Genomic DNA, 20,250 nt, shown 5'->3' with positions numbered 1-20,250 from the left:
TCCCCAGGGCTCAAGCCCACAGCCTGGTGCAGTCCCTGTCTCTCCTCATGGTGGATGCATCATTGGCGACCATCCAGTGCCTTGGAGAAATTGTGAGTGTGCTCTCCCCTATAAGTCTGTCATCTGAGAGTTCGTTATCTATTTCGGTAGTATTATTTGCAGGAGGTCACACATTGGAATATTTCAAAGCGTGCAGAGTCCCAGTTGGCCAACCATACTACTACTGTCTTCCGAAGTTTTTCTGCCAGCCTGTAAAAGCTGATTGAGTTTTACATTCTAGAATCCTTGCAGTTTTGGCAATGGCTTTTTTAACCCTTGGATCCAGAGCATATGTGCTAAAGGCCACTGGACATACTCTCCTCTCTTGGATCTCCTGCACACATCTATTTAACCTGCTTGTGGCTGTATTTCTGGGCCATTCTGTTAAAAAGTTCAGTGTTTAACATCGCCCATTAGCCCTGACAACAGAGAATCTTAGAATTTCATAAGTAGCCCTGAGTATCATGATGCTCACAGTTATGGCCTGCATTAGACAGATCAGCGAGTTAGAAACAAAACAACAAATGAGCCTTGCTTTGCTTGGCAAAACTGTCTTTTGCAAGATAGATCTAGGTGAGTAGCCATGTTGGTCTGAAAAGAGTCCAGGGGCACCTTTAAGACCAACAAAGTTTAATTCTGGGTATTAGCTTTCTTTTGCAAGCACGCTTCTTCAAATACAGTGAAACAAGCCATCCTCAACCATAACATAAGGACAGAGTTTAGTGGCCAGGAAGGGCTATTTAGACTCAAGATGCATAAGTAAACTGGGTGGTTATAGCTAAGATTGGATTAAAGCAGTTCATAAGATCTGTGAATATCAGTAAATTAGTATCCAAATATAAGAGTTAACAAATGTGAGAACTGAGTTTGAGTCCAGGGGCATTTCCAAGACCAACAGCGTTCAGTTTGGGGTATAAGCAAGAACTGAGAGACTTAGCATGTGTAGATGCACACTTCTTAGTTATATTGAAACAGGTTTCCTCAAATGTTACGTATAGCTGGGGGGGGGGGGTTAGTTGCCAAGGAGGGTTAATAAGAGTCAAGATAACTGAGCAATAAATACAGCTAAGATCGTGTCTTAGTTGGGGCAGTACAGTTTTGTGGAGCGTTTGCTATCCGTCACTGACAAGCCTTCCTTTATTTTGTAGATTTCAGAATTTATGCAGAAAGATGAAATAAAACCTGCTGTGGTCCAGCTGCTGTGGGAACGGTTCACAGAAAAGTCCCCGTGTTCTGTCCTGGAGCGCCGTGTGGCCATTATGCTTCTGGGGATGATGGCACAGTGAGTGGTCAGTTTGGGGCCTTTTAGAGCTGGCAGTGAGCCAGAGGGACCTTCTCCACTGCTATAGCAGCTGTGGGATAAGAACATAAAAGAAACCATGTTGGATGAGGCCAATGGCCCATCCAATTCGACATTCTATGTCACACAGTGACAAAGCCAAAGCCCAGGTGCCATCAGCAGGGCCAGAATTCTAGAAGCGCTCAGTGCTCCCCAGGCACCCAAGAGTACAGAGCATCACTGGCCAGACATTATGTTTCATCTGTACCTTGCAGTCATGGGTGGCTGGGCCCTGAAGAAGAGTCTAGACCAGGGGAATCAAATTCACTTGTCATGAGGGCCAGATCTGACAAAAATGAGACCTTGTCAGGCTGGGCCATGTGTGTACTTATTGAAGATTAGGTAGCAGAGATACAAACTTTATAAAGGACACAAACACAATTAAAGACTTTTGTAAAAAACTCAAAAAATTCTTAAAACATTAGCAGTCATTGATCTTAAAGGTGCTTTCTTTGTATTTCTCCTGTGGGATCTAGGGAACCAGGCAAAGGAAGCTCTGGCTCTTTCCCTCCCTCCCCCAGGGGACCAGGAAGGAGGGAGCCTCAGCCAATAGAAGGAAGAGAGGCTTGGCTCAGTAGCTCTGCTGTGCAATTGAGAGAGCCTAGAAAAGCAAGCTCTGCCTCCCCCCCTTCCTCCCCAAGGGAGGAGCCTCAGCCAATGGAGAAAGTAGAGCTTTTTCTCTGTAGCTCCTGTGCAATTGAGGAAGCCTGGCAAAGCAAGCTGTTATGCAGAAGGAAATGAGAGAGAGAGAAGGAAGCAGATGACAACCAGTTGCTCAGAGGCCTGATTTGGCACCTAGGCCACATGTTTGACACCCCTGGTCTAGACTTCCCCATTTCAAAGGGGAAGTGCAAGAAAAATTATTTAGACCTACATTTGATTATTGATGTTACATTTGTCCCTCTCAAGGTTTGTTGGGCTGCTGTTTATGACCTAGAGTTAGATAGTGGGGAGAATGTTTTAAGGTTTATTTCATCGGATTTTGAACCTATCCTTCCTGTAGAATGGGGCTCAGTGCAACTCACAGCCTGACAATATAGTAACAATAATGTTAAAAAATAGTTCTATTAAAATCCAATTAAATTGGATTTTAATTAAAACACACAGCTTTTGGCATAAAAATCCACTGTGTTGCTAGTAGAGACCACCAAAATTACATTATTGGAACATCTGGTGGAATACTGTATTAAATGCACTGTGGAATGTAGACAAGTCCTGCAGGGTGTGAATATCCTCAGACAGAGCATTCCACTTGGTTGTGGCCACGATGGAAAAGGCCCTCACCCTTGTTGCACTCAGACAGGCAAATTGAGGGTTAAGGTACCACCAAAATCCCATGCACAGCTGAACAAAGACACTGTGGGAAGTCATAACAGGAGAGGTGGCCCTTTAGGTATGACAGTTACAGACCATTTAGGACTTTAAAGATTTAAACCAACACTTTGAATTTGACCCGGAAACCAATTGGGAGCCAGTACAGTTGCCTCAAAATGGGCTTGACTGTGTGCAAGTCGTGGTGAATTGGTCAACAGCCCGGCAGCTGCATTCTGAACAACCTGAAGTTTCTGAAGCGCCTTCAAGGGCAGCCCTGCATAGAGCAAATTGCAGTAATCTAGTCTGGAGGTTACCATGGCATGAATCACTGTAGCAAGGTCAGACCTGCACAAGTAGGGGGGACAACTTGATGGGCAGTGGCAGAAATAATAAAAAGCCTGCTTCACCCACTAAGGACACATGTTTATCCAGGGTAAGTGAGGCATCCAGCCAGACCCTCAAACTCTTCATGAAGCCCACTGGAATAAGTTGGACCCCATCCAGACTAGTCAGCTGCAAACCACCATCACCACTCCGGTCTGGCAATTCCCAGCCACAAGACTTCAGTCTTAGTTGAATTCAGCTCTGCCTCAACGACAACACTTTGTTGGGGCCAAGAGGGCCGCCTCAGTCTGTTTTTCCAGTGGGAGAAATAGCTGGGTGTCATCAGCATGCTTTATGTTCTTATTCGTGGACATTCAGTGAAATTGCTGAGCAGTCAGGCTAGAACGGATAAAAGGAAGTCCTTCACCCAAAAGGTGATTAACACATGAAACTCACTGCCACAGGAGGTGGTGACAGCTACAAGCATAGACAGCTTCAAAAGGGGATTGGATAAGCATGTGGAGCAGAGGTCCATCCGTGGCTATTAGCCACAGCTTATCGTTGAAACTCTGCTGAGACAGTGATGTTCTGTATTCTTAGGGGGGGGGGGCACAGTGGAAGGTCTCCTAGTGTTCTGACCCCACTGGTGGACTCCTGATGGCACTTGGGTTTTTTGGCCACTGTGTGACACAGTGTTGGCCTGATCCAACATAGTTCTCTTATGTTCTTTTAGATAACAATTTTTTTTTATTTTGCAATGCATTGAAAACATTCTACTATCAAAATCTAAATATAGTTAATCAATACATTACACATTTTCCCACCCTCCAAATTGTGACCTCCGCCGGTATACAAAACAAATTAAAAACCTTTTAAAAGTAAAAATTTCCATCTATAGAATTTTAACTAAAAGTTATCATTCATTTAACTTTATCTTAACTCCAACATGACTACTATTCTTATTCCTTTACTTAATACTTTCTACTTATACATCAATATTATACATTTGATGAGATAACCATAATCTATTCTCCTTTGCACTTTAAAAATTCAATTATTACTTGTTAAACATTAAACATAGATTTCATAGTCATTAAATCATCACTTATAATTATATAAATCTTAATCTTGTCTTAACTCACATGGACTTACTATATGAATTCAACTTCTTATGCTTCATTTCTAAAACAACCACAGTCCTTTTTCACTTTTAAAGTTCAGTTAGTATGATAACGGCTAAGACAGGTGAAGAAAAGTGGCTGTCATAATCAATTATTAAAAATACAAAGTGGGAAAATAGAACTGAAAACTTCCCCCAAAGCCTTATTCCACAAAAATTTGTAATCCAATTGCTTAATATGTACTTCTTGTAGACGTACATACTATATTACATTTCTGCTTTTTAATCCAATGAAAAATTGCTTTTCTTTTTTGAGGTGAATTAAGTCCATTTACATTCCAAGAAATTAATTTGTAATCCATAATGATTTTTCAATTATTTTGTATCCTCAAATTCTTTCTTGTCCGCCAAAAATTCATTCATGCCTTGCAAGTCCACTATGGTCTTCCTCGGTCTTTTATATTCAAAGCTGAGACCTTCAGGTAAAATCCATCTGTATCTTATATCCTTGTCTCTCAGCTTGTCTGTCAATTTCTTAAATTGTTTTCTATCAGTGATGACTTTCCTCGGCAGCTCCTTCATCATCCACACTCTGCTTTCCTCCACCACTAATGGACTTTCAAATTGCTAACTTAAGATCCTTCCCACCACGTCTGTTGTGGTAAACTTCACTACCACGTAGCTGGGTAGCTTTCGCTTTCTGGCAAATTCTGAATTGACCCTGTAGACATAATCACACAAACGTCCCATCTTCACAGGGTCATCTCCCATAAAATCAGCCAATGTTGTAGCAATATAGTTCTTTAGATCCTCTTGGTCAATCTCAAGTACTCCTCTTAGACGTATCATGTTCTCCATCAGCTTGCAATCCTGTAGTATTGCTTTATCCTGCATCTTTTTAATGGTAGCATCTTGATCTTTTATCTTCAATCTCTTCAGTCTTTTTCGCTGTTGCTTGAGACTCTTTTCTCAGTTCATCGATTTCTTTTTTTATATCCTTCTTTACTTCTTCAGCACTTGAATTTATTTCTTTAATTATTTCCTTAGTGAGTTTCTTTTCACTTCCTGTTATTAAATCCTTCATTGCTTTTAAAAGTCTTGCTTCCATAGCATCCAGTTGATCCTGCCCTTGTTTAGACATTTTTCCTTCTGCCAGTGAGGAGGCTCTTGCCATTGTAGCTCTTAATCCCAGCTTCTGGTCTGACATTACTGGCTGCCCATTACAAGTAATGGAGTTCAAATTGATCTCACCAATCCACAATCTGATAGTTGCATTTAATAGATTAGGGCATGCCCTTTCCAGCAAGCCCAAAATCACCTTCCTCAGAGCTCCCTGGCTCAAGAAATTAATTTTCAAAGTTTTTAAATTTCCAAGATGGCGGTTTCCAAGCCTCACTTTTTAAAAAACTTTTCCTTTTTCCCCCTAGGGCTTATTTTTTATTTCCAACTATATAGTCCAAATTGTTTCTCCTTTTGGGGATGATTTATGTTGATTATGAATATTATTACCGTCCAGTTTCACTGTATTTTATAAAAAAAAACCTTTGACCTTTCTGTAATGGCCTCCGATGTTTCTCTATGGTTTCTGATTCTTGAAAATACCTGGATGTTAAGAAGTTCCTCTTTCTCTCAGCAATTACTTCCTGATTCTCTGGCAATGAAGTCCCATACTCACTGGTTATAAATCTCTCGTTTAAAACGCACGTCACTTCCTGCTTGTAATAAGAGACTGCAGTTGTTTTGTCTGGGGGTCTCAGAAGCCACCGGAATTTTCAACAGAAAGTATTTATCTGCATTTTTCTGCTTTCTCTTAATTCCAAAAGTTCCACATTCACTCCCTTCCACACCTCTTTAATTTCACTCTGAAGCCAATAGCTCTGGATCTTAAAACATTTTTTAAACAATCTTAAATTAGTGCCCAAGTGAAAGATAAGAATCTTTACCTTAACGCCGTTAATCATTAATTATACCATCCAACTCAGTCTTCTGATGTTATTATAGTCCGTAGGAAGCTGGAACCGTAATGAGTTTATGTCAACTTAATGACTCCAGAGATACTTTGTAGACGCTGGTATGCAGACTCATCGGGGAACCTTCAAAGCCGAAAACAGACCCCTCTTGGGATCTCTTGCCAGCCAAAGTAAATCCCCTCGAGTGATTTATGCATGTCCTAGACAGTTTCCTTTGCTGGAAAAAAGTAGACAGCAGGCATTAGAGTGCCTTTTATGTCCTAAGAGAAACAGGTCAGCTCATTGTGCTCCAACTCCAGAAGTCCATAGCTTCTCTTATGTTCTTCACCAAACCTCATAATGACTTCCAATAGAGGGCGTATATAAATATTAAATAACTTTGACAACGGGATTGAGCCCTGTGGAACCCCACAGTCTGATGGATACCTGGTTGAAGCCTTGTCCCAAACGGCTACCCCTGAGTGCGTTGTTAGAGGAGTGAGGCCAACCAAGATGAAGCAGTGTCCTGACCCCCAGTGAGGCTAGACAGCTGACCAAGATCGAGCGCTCAACTGTGTTGTTAAGTTGTTAAGTCCAGCAGTGTTCAGCTGTCCCAATCAAACCGGAGTCAGAGGTCACCCACGAGAGCTGCCAAGGTTGTCTCGGCGCCAGACCCAAAATTGAAATGGACCGAGTGCAGGCGTCTCATCCGAGGTGTCCTGGAACTGCTCGGCGACTGCTCTCTCAATTACCTTTCCCAGGAATTTGATCCTGGGCAGTAATTGGCAAGCTCCTCTTTGTTCAAGGAAGGCTTCTTTATAAGAAAGGTCTGGCAGCGGCTTCCTTTAAGGAGCTGGGGAAAGCTGCCTGCAAAACAGATTTATAATCTCCCTCAAGGTGCCTCCTACATCCAAGCAAGATTTCACATCTCAGCAAGATTATTATTAATAATATTTTACTTTGTAGCATTCTCTCAGCGAGACTGTAGGCAGATTACAAAATACGGTACTTGGTATTGGACCCTTGGTGGGGGGAGGCAGGAGGGAGCTGTTATTGTTGGGGCTCTTTCTAATACTTGTGTAAAAATAGGAGATTGGATCCAACAGTGCAACAGTAACAACAACAACAACAACAACAACCTTGATTGGCATAACAGCATAGGTGTGCACAATCAGCAAGGGAGAAAACATGTATTACCCCAACTTTTGAAACATTCCTCTTCTCTTAGAAGCACAGCTATTTAGCCACAGTCTCAATAATCTCAGGGTTATGAGAGGACAATAGGAAGAGAGTCTTACCATCGTCAGATTGTCCCTCATTATTTCGAAGAAGAGGCTCTAAACACGTGGCACGGATATCACAGTAAAATGCACAATGTCCAGTACTTTCTATATCCCTTGAACCACAACCACCAAACCTGTTGGAACATGGAACTTTCTTAAACCTCCCATCCAGCACAGCAGAAGGAAGGACGTTAAAGCGAGCTAACATTGAAGGCTCTACGAAGGTTAGGGGAAGTCAAGCAAGAAAGATATGTTGCCAAGGTTCCACTAGAGGAGATCCCCCACTTCAAAGGGGAACATCTGCCAGAGGCAAGGTTTCTGAGTTCTTGCATTTCAATATCTAGAAGTTGTTTAATCAGAGCAAATGCAGTCCTCTCTTTCATTAGCATGTGTGTGTGTTTTTTTTCGGGGGAGAGTAATTATTGTGGAGCAGGACTTTTGGAGGGAGGAGGGAAACTCTCTTGGCTGTCATCAGTGCTCTGGAATGGCTTTGGGGTTCTGCCCATTAAGCTGAGCTCCCAACGTATGTTTTTACTTTGATTTAATAATCCCAAACTGGATAATGGTGGAGAGCTGTTAACCGCTATGGGTGAATTCGAAGTGTTGTGTTGTGTTGGGTGTGCTGTGCTGTGCGCCACCTCAGCCAGTGAGCCCCCAAAGGTACTGCATTCTGTGCAGGTTGTAGCCAAGAGCATGCGCCCCCGCTGCCAATCCAGATTTAAGTTTGACCGTGTCTCCAAAACGCATGTGAGAGAACAGCCCTTATGTCACTACACTGCTGAATTGGAGATCAGGAATGGCAAGCCCCACAGCTTTGGCCCCGCATAGTCAGAGGGTTGGAGGAGCTGCCTGGGGTCTCATGACCAGTGTTCCCTCTAACCTGAGTTAGTGTGAGCTAACTCACAGGGTTTTTTTAGTTTCTGGCTCATACGTTTTTGTCTTAGCTCAGAGCAAACTAATTTATGCTGTCGCTCACAACTTCCATGCCAGTAGCTCACAAAGCAGAATTTTTGTTCACAAGTCTCCACAGCTTAAGGAGGACATTGCTCATTACCTGTTTCTTTCATGAAACTGCCTTACAGCGAATCAGACCCTTGGTCCAACAAAGTTAGTCTTGTCTACCAAAGATTTCAGGTTTTCACGGCTGGTAACATCATTAGGGTTTGTAGAATCTTTCGGGATCAAGTGCCGTGTTCTACTGGAGAAAGTTTTCCTTCCAGACGTTTCGTTCTCAGCTGCAGAGAACATCCTCAGTGGCGTTGCAGCCGGAGCAGGCGCTCAGACCTTCTTGGCTGCTGTGCATTGAATGGGGCCAGGGCTGCTGGAGAGCTGCTATTTCATCACACCCCCTCCAGCCTAGAAATAGCAGCTCTCCAGCAGCCCTGGCCCCACTCAATGCACAGCAGCCAAGAAGGTCTGAGCGCCTGCTCCGGCTGCAACGCCACTGAGGATGTTCTCCGCAGCTGAGAACGAAACGTCTGGAAGGAAAACTTTCTCCAGTAGAACACGGCACTTGATCCCAAAAGATTCTACAAACCCTAATAATTAGTCTTGTCTGCTCAGACCGGTGGCAGCTCTCCAGGGTCTCCAGGGTTCATTTGAGCTGGAGGTACCAGGGAATGAGCCTGGGACCTTCTGCGTGCCAAAGCAGATGCTGTACCAATTGAGCCACGGCCCTTCTATTGTTCTTCTGCCTTCATTAGGGGGAAGCCTGAGATCATTGGGAGCAACCTGGATGTCCTGGTAAAGACCGGCCTGGATGAGAGAGTGCATGAAAACTATCGCCTTGCCCAGGAAGTGTGTAATGCCATCTCCAAGATGGTCAGCAGTCAGAAGGTCAGAACGTGTGGTGTTCTGGGCTAACTTCTTTTTCGAGAGCCAGTTTGGTGTAGTGGTTAAGTGTGCAGACTCTAATCTGGGAGAGCCGGGTTTGGTTCCCCACTCCTTCACATGCACCTGCTGATGCGACCTTGAATCAGCCACAAGTTCTCAGCTGAGCTGTTCTGCTCAAGGGCAGTTCTCTGAGAGCTCTCTCAGCCCCACCTACCACACAAGAGTGTCTGTTGTGGGGAGGGGAAGGGAAGTGAAATGATTGTAAGCTGCTCTGCGTGAAGGGGGAGGGATAAATCCAGTCTCTTCTCTTCCCTGCCACATCAGAAGTACCATAACCATTTTTTACAATAACTGCTCTTCAAAATCCACGTGTTCTCTCAGCACGTGACTGTAGCCCTGTTAACTCCAGTTGTACTAATGCTTAGGACTCTGTCTAGACACTGTGCTTTCTCAGCGTGTGACGTGCATTTTTAATTGCAGGTCTCTTGTTCTAGTTCTGGAATTCTTTTTGCAGTTTCATGGTTTTTAGGCTTTGGAGAAGAGAGGGAGGCTAGAGTATAATTGTGTGTGGAACAGTATGGTCCTCTAAGGGAGATTTAAGTGGTATTTTCTTCATTCTGTAGTTTGCTCTTTGACTAAAGCAGCCCTCTGAACTGAAATGTCCTGGGGAACTTTCAGCCCCAGCTCACACTGCTGATGGCTGGTTAGTCAAATGCGCGTAGGCTCTTCTGTACCTTTTAAAAGTGCTTCAGGCCAGTTTCTTTGTGCTTATGCCATTGCAGCACTAAGGGGATTCATGCAGAGGGCAGTCTCCTGCTCAAATTCTTGATGACTTCCCCTATCTCACACCTTTTGACAACTGCTGTGTTCTGGCCTTGCCTGTCATAGAGGAGCACTGTAATGGTGAATTAAGGAAGACTTGCATACTTCTAGTGCTGTTTTGGTGTAGTGGTTAAGTACATGGACTCTTATCTGGGAGAACCGGGTTTGATTCCCCACTCCTCCGCTTGCACCTGCTGGAATGGCATTGGGTCAGCCATAGCTCTCGCAGAGCTATCCTTGAAAGGGGAGCTTCTGGGGGAGCTCTCTCAGCCCCTCCCATCTCACAGGGTGTCTGCTGTGGGGGAGGAAGATAAAGGAAATTGTAAGCCACTCTGAGATTAACAGTGGAGGGCAGAATATAAATTCAGGATCTTCTTATTCTTCCAGCACACTTATAGTTGCGCAAAGTTACTCGGAAGACGGGCAGGAAAAGATGTCATCCCACACAAATATACATGCTCTCTCTTCTCTCCCTTAGCCTGCCCTGGGGAAAAGTGACACTCCCTTCCGGCTCCCACAGTCACACCTCCTCTTTGAGCACCTGAGCCAGGCTATAACCGTGGGTGAGTTGCCAAAGCCGCAGGGCTGGGGTGGGCCTAATCTACAGTCTCGTTAACTCTCCTGCTTCTCCATTAGGCTTTGCTGGCTCCAGCCCACACTGGATCCCTTTCACCGAAAGGGCCGTCGCTCTCATCTACCAGCTGGCGGAAGGGCCCGAGGAAATATGCGCTCGGGTCTTGCAGCATTGCAGCCAGCAGGCCCTGGAGAAGCTGGGCGAGCCGGAAGGGGCAGAAGCAGGTGCGTTGGGGCAGGGAGGATAAATCTGTATTTCCGGCAGGACTGGACTACCAGCTCGGAAATGGGGATGACCTCAGGCTGTGGCACGACTCGAGGGTTGGCTCTCCAGACAGCCTGCATGGGAGCCGAAGAAGTCCCTGGAAAAGAAAAGGCGGAATGTTTTATGACTTTTGGTTTTTGCTCCTCAGAACCGGGATCTTCTCCCACGGGAGGCACCGGCGACTCCAGCTCTGTCAGTGCTCTGCTGCTGACCCACCTGGTCTCCCTCGCAGGGGACGTGGCCTTGCAGCAGCTCGCACATCTGGAACTGGCGGTGAGCGCAGAGCTGCGCAGGCGCCGAATCCTTAGGGAAGAGCAGGAGATGAAGGAACGTGCTGACAGCAGCAAGAAGAAGAAGGAGAGGGCCAAGGTAAGGGCCGGAGCTTGCCTGTTTGCTTGAGGGGGGCATGTTACTGCCCACTCACCCTGTGGTGGTTGGGTGCCGTAGCAGAGGAATCTGTTGAACAGGGAACGTGCCATAACTTTCCCCTCCATTTATGTGAAGCCGTCTCTGATCTTAGCTCAGGAATTCTTCTGATCTTTTCAATTAAAATGCTGAGCTCTACTGTTGATAGGTGCCTCTCTTGCCCAGGAACACTTTCCTATCACCGTCTCGTCCACTGCCACCCCTTCCCCTGGTGCTGCCAAGGGTGGAGGTTTTATTCCACTTATGCAGTCCAATTGACTTTGCGGGACCCATCCCAGAAACCTGGACAGTCCTCTACTGCAGGGGTGTCGTTCTCATTTGTTATGAGGGCCAGATCTGACATAAATGTGACCTTGTCGGGCCAGGCCATGTGTGTCATAAAAAGTAATGCCAGGAAGGGAGACTTAAACTTTATAAAGGACACAGACAAACACACACTCTCAGCCTAACCCACCTCACTGGCTTGTTAAGCCTCAGCCAACAGAACGAAGAGAGGCTTGGCTCAGTAGCTCTTCTGTGCAATTGAGAGAGCCTGGCAAAGCTGGCTCTCCTTCCCCACTTCCTCCTCAAGGGAGGAGCTTTGCTCTGGAGCTCCTGTGTGATTGAGCAAGCCTGGTAAAGCAAGCTGTGATACAGAAGGAAGCAAGAGGGAGAAGGAAGCAGACAACAGTGAGTTGCTTACAGCCCTGATAGGAGCCCTCTGGGGGGCCTGATTTGGCCCTTGGGCTGCATGTTTGACACCCCTGCTCTACTGTTTCTGCTTTAATCACTGTGCTATTTGGTTAGGTCATGTTGCACACAAACATTGTCAATAGCAACGTTCGGTTCCTAGACATCACTTTAACAGCATCATTTTTTAGGACTTTGAATAGCTCAACTGGGTTACCATCATCTCCACTCGCTTTGTTGTTAGTAATGCTTTCTAAAGCCCATTTGACTTCACACTCCAGGATGTCTGGCTCAAGGTCATCGATTTCACTGTCATGGTTGTCCAGGACATTGAGATCCTTCTTGTATAATTCTTCTGTGTATTCTTGCCACCTCTTCCTGATCTCTTCTGCTTCTGTTAGGTCCCTACCATTTTTGTCCTTTATCATGGCCATCTTTGCACGAAACGTTCCCTTGATTTCTCCAGGAAACTGTTTGAGGCATCTTACTGCACAAAATGAGCAGACTTTAAATTAATCTGGCAATAGTAATAAAAGCAATATCGCTGCAATAAAAGCTAGCATAAAATAACAGATCAGCAGTAGTTAATGCAGTAAAACCAGCACAAGGTAAGAAAGACATCCATAGTGTGTAACTCAAACATAAACTCAATAAGACATTGCATTAAATCTGCAACAAAGCCAGTTGGATAAAACTACGGTTCAAAACAGTGGGGCTGGTAACATTCATCAATTTTTTAAAACCCCAAAGTAAATAGGACAGGGGTCCCCAACACGGTGCCTGTGGGCGTCAAGGTGCCTACCAAGTGTTTCTAGGAAGTGGGTGGGGCCAGGTAGGACTTTTGCCCAACAAGGCTTCTGATTGGCCACTGGAGATCCGATTGTGAAGACCTTTTAAAATAGTGCTTTGGCGGCTGCTACCATCGCACAAAGATTGGAGTTAAGCTGTGGCAATCTTTCTGTTTGCTCCGCCAGCTGTGGCAGCCATTTTGTTGTGCCCACCATGCTGGTTCATAAGTCCAAAAGCACCTGCAGGGTTTCCTCCACAGCTGGCTGCATACATCAGCTGCACATCTGGGCATCCTCTGAGACAAGAACTGATTTGCTTCACTGACACCAATGAGGACCCAAAGCAGTGAAGCAAACCTCTGCCCCTCCATTTTATCCTCACAACAATAACAGCCCTGTGAGGCAGGTTAGGCTGAGTGCATGCGGCTGGCCCTGGATCACCCAGCAAGCATCCACGGCAGAGCAGGGATTCAAACCAGGGTCTGTCAAATTCTAGTCCAGCACTCTAATCTCTGCACCGCACCAGGTCTCTCGAGGTTACCCTCCACCTTCCTTTTGCACAGAGCACCGGGAACGAGACCACTATGGAAATGGAGCTTGGCTTGACCGGGGCCTCCGCTGAAGACACCGAAGCGGAGCTCATCCACAGCATTTGCGAGACAGAGCTGTTGGACGGTGAGTGTGTATCTTCCCCGCTGGCGCACGGTATTCCTAAGCTCCCCGTGTCGTCACAATCCTCTGTGGGTCAGGCTGACAGGGGAGAGCTGGGGGGTTTCTTCATTTGGAGCTCCCGGCCATTTATTTGCAACTTCAGATACAGAATATAGTTGATGGGCACTTCAAACAGAACTCCCAGTGCTCACATGGTGAGGGCCCTAAGACGGAGCTACTGGTCAGGGAATCCCTGGTTCAGATCTCTGCCATGATCACTCTAGTTGGCCTTAAACCTCACGCTCTCTCTAACTACCTCTTCTCCATCTGAATCTGGGCCATTCTCCCATAATGAGCCTACGTGTCCATTCTGGTCATCTTCAGAGGCTCTGCTTTGGGTGCCCACAGCTAATAAGGCTAATCTGGTGGCCATCCAAAAAACGGGCCTCCTTGGCTGTGGCACCAAAGCTTTGGATCTCCTGCCTTAAGGAACTTTGTCCATCACCCTGTATTGTTGTCTTCTGCCAGCAAGTGTAGACTTTTCTATTTGGTGAAACCCACACCCCCCCACACACACACACAGTAACTTATCAACCTTCCTCCCTGGTTATGTTGTTCTTGTCTGTTTTATGGAATTGTTTTAAGATTTTCAATGCTGTTTAAAATGTTTTGATGTTTGCCACCTTCAGGATACTATTTGGTGGGAAGGCAGTGTAGAAATCTTTTCAGTAAATAAATTCTCCACCTTGCATTGTGCTGCTGTCAGGGGTGGGGGTGATGTCCTACTTGTGGTCTTATCTGAGAGAACCAGGTTTGGTTCCCCACTCCTTCACTTGCAGCTGCTGGAATGGCCTTGGCTTAGCCATAGCTCTCACAGGAGTTGTCCTTGAAAGGGCAGCTTCTGTGAGCCCTCTCAACCCCACCTACCTCACAGGGTGTCTGTTGTGGGGGAAGGGGATTGTAAGCTGCTGAGTCTCTGATTCAGAGAGAAGGGTGGGGTATAAACCTGCAATTCTTCTTTTATAAAGCTGTTTGGCGCTATGAATGCCCACTAGAATTTAAAAGTCAAATTGGAGCTCATATAAATTTATTTATGTGTTTTTAAAAAACTGTGGTTTTTTAAACTGGAGAAAAACAACAACACACTTGGTGTAGAAAATGATTCTCAGTGTAATCCACAATTTGCAACTTCTGTGTGCTAATAAACATTTCAGTAATATAGATAGCAAACCATCCTATGCACGACACAACTACTGTTCAAAGAACCATACAACATTTAAACTGTAGTCCAACGAATGATAAAAGAACCAGTCCAATTTTGTTTCGGAAGTATCCTTCTTCCCGGGACCATCTTTTGTACTCATAGGTTCAGCAGAGTTTGGGTTTTTTTAGTCTATTTTTTTATTGAATTTTTAAAAAATATACAAGTTAATATCAATATTTATATTCATATACGATTAATTAAACTTATGGAATCAGGTTGTAAACAAGCATAAATACTCACATGCATACAATAAAATATCGAGTAAGGATTTTAAGTTATAAAGATGTAGACCTTTTTCTATCCAAGGAGAGAGCTCAAGATGAAAACAAAAGATTAAGACAATAATTCCTGTATCAAAACACAATTGAACCCATATTATCATTAAACTATTAATTATGCATTGCTATGAATTCTTAACTGCCTAAATATTCTCTATGCAAACTATTACAGGTTATTTCAAAATTTTATTATCTGGTAATTATAATTAGGTGTGATTCACAAATAGCACAGTAAAAGAAAAGGAAGGTAGAAAAAGAGAGAAATAAAAGTGTTAGTAAATAGAAAAGAAACAAAAAAAACACAACTGAAGGAAAATATTAAAAACTTATAAGTAGAAAAGATCAAGATATTCTGGTTTGTGTGGTTGAATGCCATTTGCTGTAATGAATTCGATAAAAGGAAACCATTTCTCCGTGAATTTCGAGTTATCATTGTCTGCGTTTGAATGTTGGATATGATCTGTAATTTTTTCTAGTATGAGAATGTGCCAGACCTTGGATAATCAGCTGGAGATTGATGGAACTTGAGGTGATTTCCATTTCGAAGCAATTAGGGTTTTTGCTCAATCAGCAGGTTAGTTATCAGTACTCGCCTAAATTGAGGTACTGTTGGATCTTGCCAGATGTCCAGGAAGATCTGTTGAGGAAGTAATAAAATTTTATATCCCATTATAATTTTGATTTGTTGTAAAATCTCATGCCAGAATGAAGTAATACGAGGACACTTCCACCAGCAGTGGGCAAAATCACCAACTTCACCACAGTTTTTCCAGCATAATGGAGAGTGGTTAGATGATATTAAGGACAGTCTTTTAGGTGTAAGGTACCATTGTGTTATAATTTTGTAAGATATTAATTTTGAACTAATCATTTTGGTGCAGAACAAATTAGAGAACCAGATTTTGTCCCATTGGTCATCTCTGAGAGCTATCCCGCAATTATGTTGCCATTTTGACTGGCATGGTAAATGTTGAACACTATCCAGAGAAATCAATATAGCATAAGTTTTAGGTATTATGCCTTTGTGATTATAGTCCGATTGTTTAAGAAGTAGTTCAAAATCAGAATGAGGAGATGACATTACTTTTTTCAAGTTGAGAGCAGAAGAGGTATGTTGAAGCTGCAAATAAAAGTACCAAGGAATCTGTTGTTGCAGTTTTCTTTCCAATATATATTTAGCTAATAATCCAGAATTATTAGCTGTATCTACTATTTTTGTTAGTCCCGCTTGTCTCCAGATTTCAGGTTCAGCAGAGTTGAAGTGCCATAATTCATTTCCTGGCTTTCCAAATTACTATTGTGTTTGAATTTTTTTTTTCTGGAACGCCACTGCCAGTCATAATCCTTCAGCATTTGATAGTGCTATCTGTATTACTGAATTGTTTATTAGCACACAGAAGCTGCAAATTGTGGATTACACAGAGAATCGTTTTCTACACGGAATGAGTGTGTTGTTTTTCTCCAGTTTTGTTTACCTCTGTGATCCTGATCTCCGCTGATGTGTTTTTTTAGAATGGCAGGAAGTTAGTGGGCATTTTGCTCTGCTGTTTTCCTGTTTGTGCAGCTTCTTGCATTGGGCAAATTCTATATCAGCAGCTGGCCCGTGTGTGTATTAAGTGCTGTCAAATCGCTTCCGCCTTGTGGAAACCAGCTTGTGGAAGCATCCTATCTTCAACAGCCTTGCACCAGTCTTGCAGACGGAGACTGTGGCTTCTTTGAGTCGATCCATCTCATGTTGGATCTTCCCCTTTTCAGCTGCCTTCAACTTTTCCCAGCATTATTGTCTTTTGCAGACACTCTTGTCTTATAATGTGACCACAGTGCAACAGCCTCAGTTTGGTCACTACAGCCTCTAGGGCAGGGGGGAACAAAACTTGTTTTATGTAAGAGCCACATGGAATAAACATCAGATGTTTGAGAGCTACAAGACAGGGAGGGAGGGAGGGAGGGAGGAAAATAGATGGGAGGAGGGAGGGAGAGCAACTTTAAATGCATTCTCCAAGTCATCCAACAGGGCAGTGGGGGTTTCAAGAGCCACGCGATAAGTGTGAAAGAACCACATGTGGCTCCTGAGCCGCAGTTTGGCCACCCTGGCTCTAGGGAGAGCTCAGGCCCCAATGTGGGTAATCCAAAATGTTCAAAAACCACGCTCTTTCTATCCATTTGGTTATATTTCTGCGCAAGAAGCTCTAAATTGATGCACTTGGAAGATCGCCTGTCTGGATTTTATCACTGTTTGTTAGGTTACCTTGAAAGCTGACGTGAGCTTTCACTCTTCTGTAGACGCTGCCATTTCCCAAACAAGTCCGTGATGCAGAAATGCTCTATCTGGCTCTTTTTTCCTTACCCCCACCCTTTCCCTAAGGAGTTCTAAGTAGCATACACATTCCTTATTTTTACTCCCCTAACAGTCCTGCATTGTCGATAAGGGTTGGTGGGTGTGGCCCAAAGGCAGTGTGGGAATATGAACCTGAGTCTCTCCCCCCCACCTTTTCCAATCCTAGTCTGACCCTCTGAGCGAATACCATTTGTAGCCCCATACGTCACTCAAGCAAAACCCAGTTTTGAAGGTGGTGCTTAGACGAATCTCTCTTCCCCCTGTGATCATGCAGGTAAGCAGCTGCTTTCCGCCTTTGTTCCCCTGGTGCTCAAGATATGCAACAATCCAGGCCACTACAGTGATCCTGCACTTTCGGCCGCTGCTGCGTTGGCCCTTGGCAAGTTCTGCATGATAAGGTGCGCGTCTCTCACCTCTGAATGCATTGCATGAGCTCCCCACCAGGCGTGCTTCTCCCAGGACTTGCCTTCACAGAGGCAAGAGGTCATGATAGAGGGTTATAAAATTATGCAGGGGACGGAGAGGAATTTTTTCCCCCTCCTCCAAAATACCAGACCTCAAGGACATCTGTTGAAGCTGGCGGGCAGTGCAGTAGATTCAGGACAGACGAAAGGAGATACTGTTTTTCACAGAGACTGACTAAAATGTGGAATTCACCGCCAGAGGATGTAGAGATAGCCACAAGAATAAACAACTTTTAGGAATAAGCAGCTTTAAGGTTCAGGTGGTCCCCTGTGCAAGCAACAGTCGTCCCATTCTGGGGTGACGTTGCTTTCATAACGTTTTCACGGCAGGCTTTTTACAGGGTGGTTTGCCACTGCCTTCCCCAGTCATCTACGCTTTCCCCCCAGCAAGCTGGGTACTCATTTTACTGACCTCGGAAGGATGGAAGGCTGAGTCAACCTTGAGCCACCTACCTGAACCCAGCTTTCTCCAGGATCGAACTCAGGTCGTGAACAGAGCTTAGGACTGCAGTGCTGCAGCTTTACCACTCTGCGCCATGGGGCTCCTTTACAAGGGGATTAAATAGATTCATGGAGGATGTTTATTGATGGCGACTGGCCTTGGTGACTGAGGGGAACCTCCGTATCCCGAGGCACTAAGCCTCTGAACCCCAGAGCCGAGGGGCAACATCAGGGGAAAGCCTCAGCCTCTCTTTTTACTGTTGTTGGCTATCCAGAGGCACTGGTTGGGCACTGTGTGGGACAGGATGCTGGACTAGATGAGCCGCTGTTCTGATCCAACAGGGTTCTTGTTACGGTCTTAAGCCTGTAAGAAAGCCTTGCCTTCTGTCCCCGTGCAGTGCAGAATTCTGCGATGCTCACTTGCGGCTCTTCTTCACGATGATGGAGAAATCCACCCTCTCCAGCGTGCGAGCCAACCTCATGATCGCCGCTGGAGACTTGGCCATCCGTTTCCCAAACCAGGTGGAGCCTTGGACTCCCCACCTGTACGCCAGGTAAAGCTTAGATGAGGGAGATGGTGCCAGAATCTCCTTTTATCCCCAAGGCACTGAGACCTTTGCTTCTCCGTTTTATCCTCATAGCCACCCTGTAAAGTAGGCTGGGCTGAGAGTGTGCAATTGCTCCAAGGTCACGCCGACCACTTCAGGGCAAGGAGGGATTGGGATTTGAAGCTGGGTCTCTCACGAACCCCCATCCCACCCTGCCTCTTGCTGGCAGTGCAGTTGGAGCTGAGATCAGGATACTGGCCAGTGCCCAATCCAGGTGGTCCAGTCTGGCTGCTCGCTGCATTCCCCTCTCTTTTCTCTGCCGCTCAGGCTGCGGGACCCTTGCCAGCACGTGAGGCGGACGGCTGCGATGGTCATGACTCACCTGATCCTGAAGGACATGGTGAAGGTGAAGGGCCAGGTGAGCGAAATGGCCACTCTTCTCATCGATCCTGAAGAAGAGATCGTGGCATTGGCTCGGAACTTCTTCACTGAGCTTTCCAGCAAGGTAAGGCGGAGTGTGGGCAGGGTACACTGTGCCAGACTCTCAAGATACCTTGGCTTTGCTTCTCTGTTGCTCCCCTCCTAAAGCAGAGGTCCCAGTGTGTTGCCCGTGGGCACTCTGGCACCCGCCAGCATCTTTCTTGGCCCCCACCAAGTGTTTTCATACACTGGGTAAGGCCAGGTTGGGCTGTTGCCCGTCAGATCTTTTGATTTACCATGGAAGTTCTGTCGCACTGTACAAATTAAAATAACATTCTTTCAACAGCAGTTGGCACTAATATTCCCTCGAACTGAGTTAGTGTGAGCTAGCTCACATCTTTTTAGCCTCCTGCTCTCACCTTTTTGTCTTAGCTCAGGAAGGATGACCCCAGAACACACTAATTGACGCAGGAGCTCACCACTTTCATGCCAGTAGCTCACAAAATAGAATTTTTTGCTCACAGGACTCCGCAGCTTAGAGGGATCATTGCTTGGCACCAATGTTCCCTCTAAGATGCAAAGTCTTGTGAGCAAAAAGTCTACTTTGTGAGCTACTGGCTTTAAGGTTGTGAGCTACTGCATAAATTAGTGTGCTTTGGGGTCATCCTTCCTGAGCTAAGGCAAAAAAGGTGTGAGCAGGAGGCTAAAAATCTGTGAGCTAGCTCACGCTTACTCAGCTTAGAGGGAACGCTGGTTGGCACCACAGTTCGCTTTGTTTCTCACATCTCTCTTTCCCAGTGTTCAGTTCAAGTTTATTGTTACAATCAACTAACAGCTCACTCAATCGAATTACATAAAGCTTTTGCATACAAAACACAATAAAACTAATAGCGGCATTCATAAAATTGGGTATCTGATCATAACAAAAGAATGGGATAAAACAGCCATAAAATTCACATTTAAGATTTGGATGAAAGATTGAGTATTTGCTCTTTCCCAGTGTATACTTTAATTATCTCTCTTCTCCCCTGACCTTGGGCTTCCTCTCTGTGTGTGGTTGTGCCTCCTGTGAAAGTCATTTTGAGATGCTGCTCAGCACCCC

At 45.0% G+C, this 20,250-nt stretch overlaps 2 protein-coding genes across 2 annotated transcripts in view; both read left to right on the top strand.

The window, feature by feature from the left end:
* NCAPD2 (non-SMC condensin I complex subunit D2) overlaps positions 1-20,250 on the top strand; it is a 54,847-nt gene that overhangs the window by 24,064 nt on the left and 10,533 nt on the right. Inside the window, exons 16-25 of the mRNA XM_060236917.1 lie at positions 8-92; positions 1,188-1,321; positions 9,072-9,204; positions 10,502-10,586; positions 10,660-10,821; positions 11,010-11,230; positions 13,308-13,419; positions 17,550-17,673; positions 18,579-18,734; positions 19,056-19,233. Coding sequence (XP_060092900.1) covers positions 8-92; positions 1,188-1,321; positions 9,072-9,204; positions 10,502-10,586; positions 10,660-10,821; positions 11,010-11,230; positions 13,308-13,419; positions 17,550-17,673; positions 18,579-18,734; positions 19,056-19,233 — 1,390 coding nt within the window. The remainder of the gene's footprint in view (positions 1-7; positions 93-1,187; positions 1,322-9,071; positions 9,205-10,501; positions 10,587-10,659; positions 10,822-11,009; positions 11,231-13,307; positions 13,420-17,549; positions 17,674-18,578; positions 18,735-19,055; positions 19,234-20,250) is intronic.
* The window catches only part of GAPDH (glyceraldehyde-3-phosphate dehydrogenase), a 52,951-nt gene continuing 46,454 nt past the window's right edge, over positions 13,754-20,250 (top strand). The window contains exon 1 of the mRNA XM_060236914.1: positions 13,754-13,758. The gene's annotated coding sequence lies outside the window, so the exon portion shown is untranslated. The remainder of the gene's footprint in view (positions 13,759-20,250) is intronic.

Source organism: Heteronotia binoei, chromosome 4 (assembly GCF_032191835.1).
Source record: "Heteronotia binoei isolate CCM8104 ecotype False Entrance Well chromosome 4, APGP_CSIRO_Hbin_v1, whole genome shotgun sequence".
Taxonomy (NCBI): Eukaryota; Metazoa; Chordata; class Lepidosauria; order Squamata; family Gekkonidae; genus Heteronotia; species Heteronotia binoei.
The sequence above is the reverse complement of the archived record's forward strand: the minus strand, read 5'-3'. Positions and strand labels throughout refer to the sequence as shown.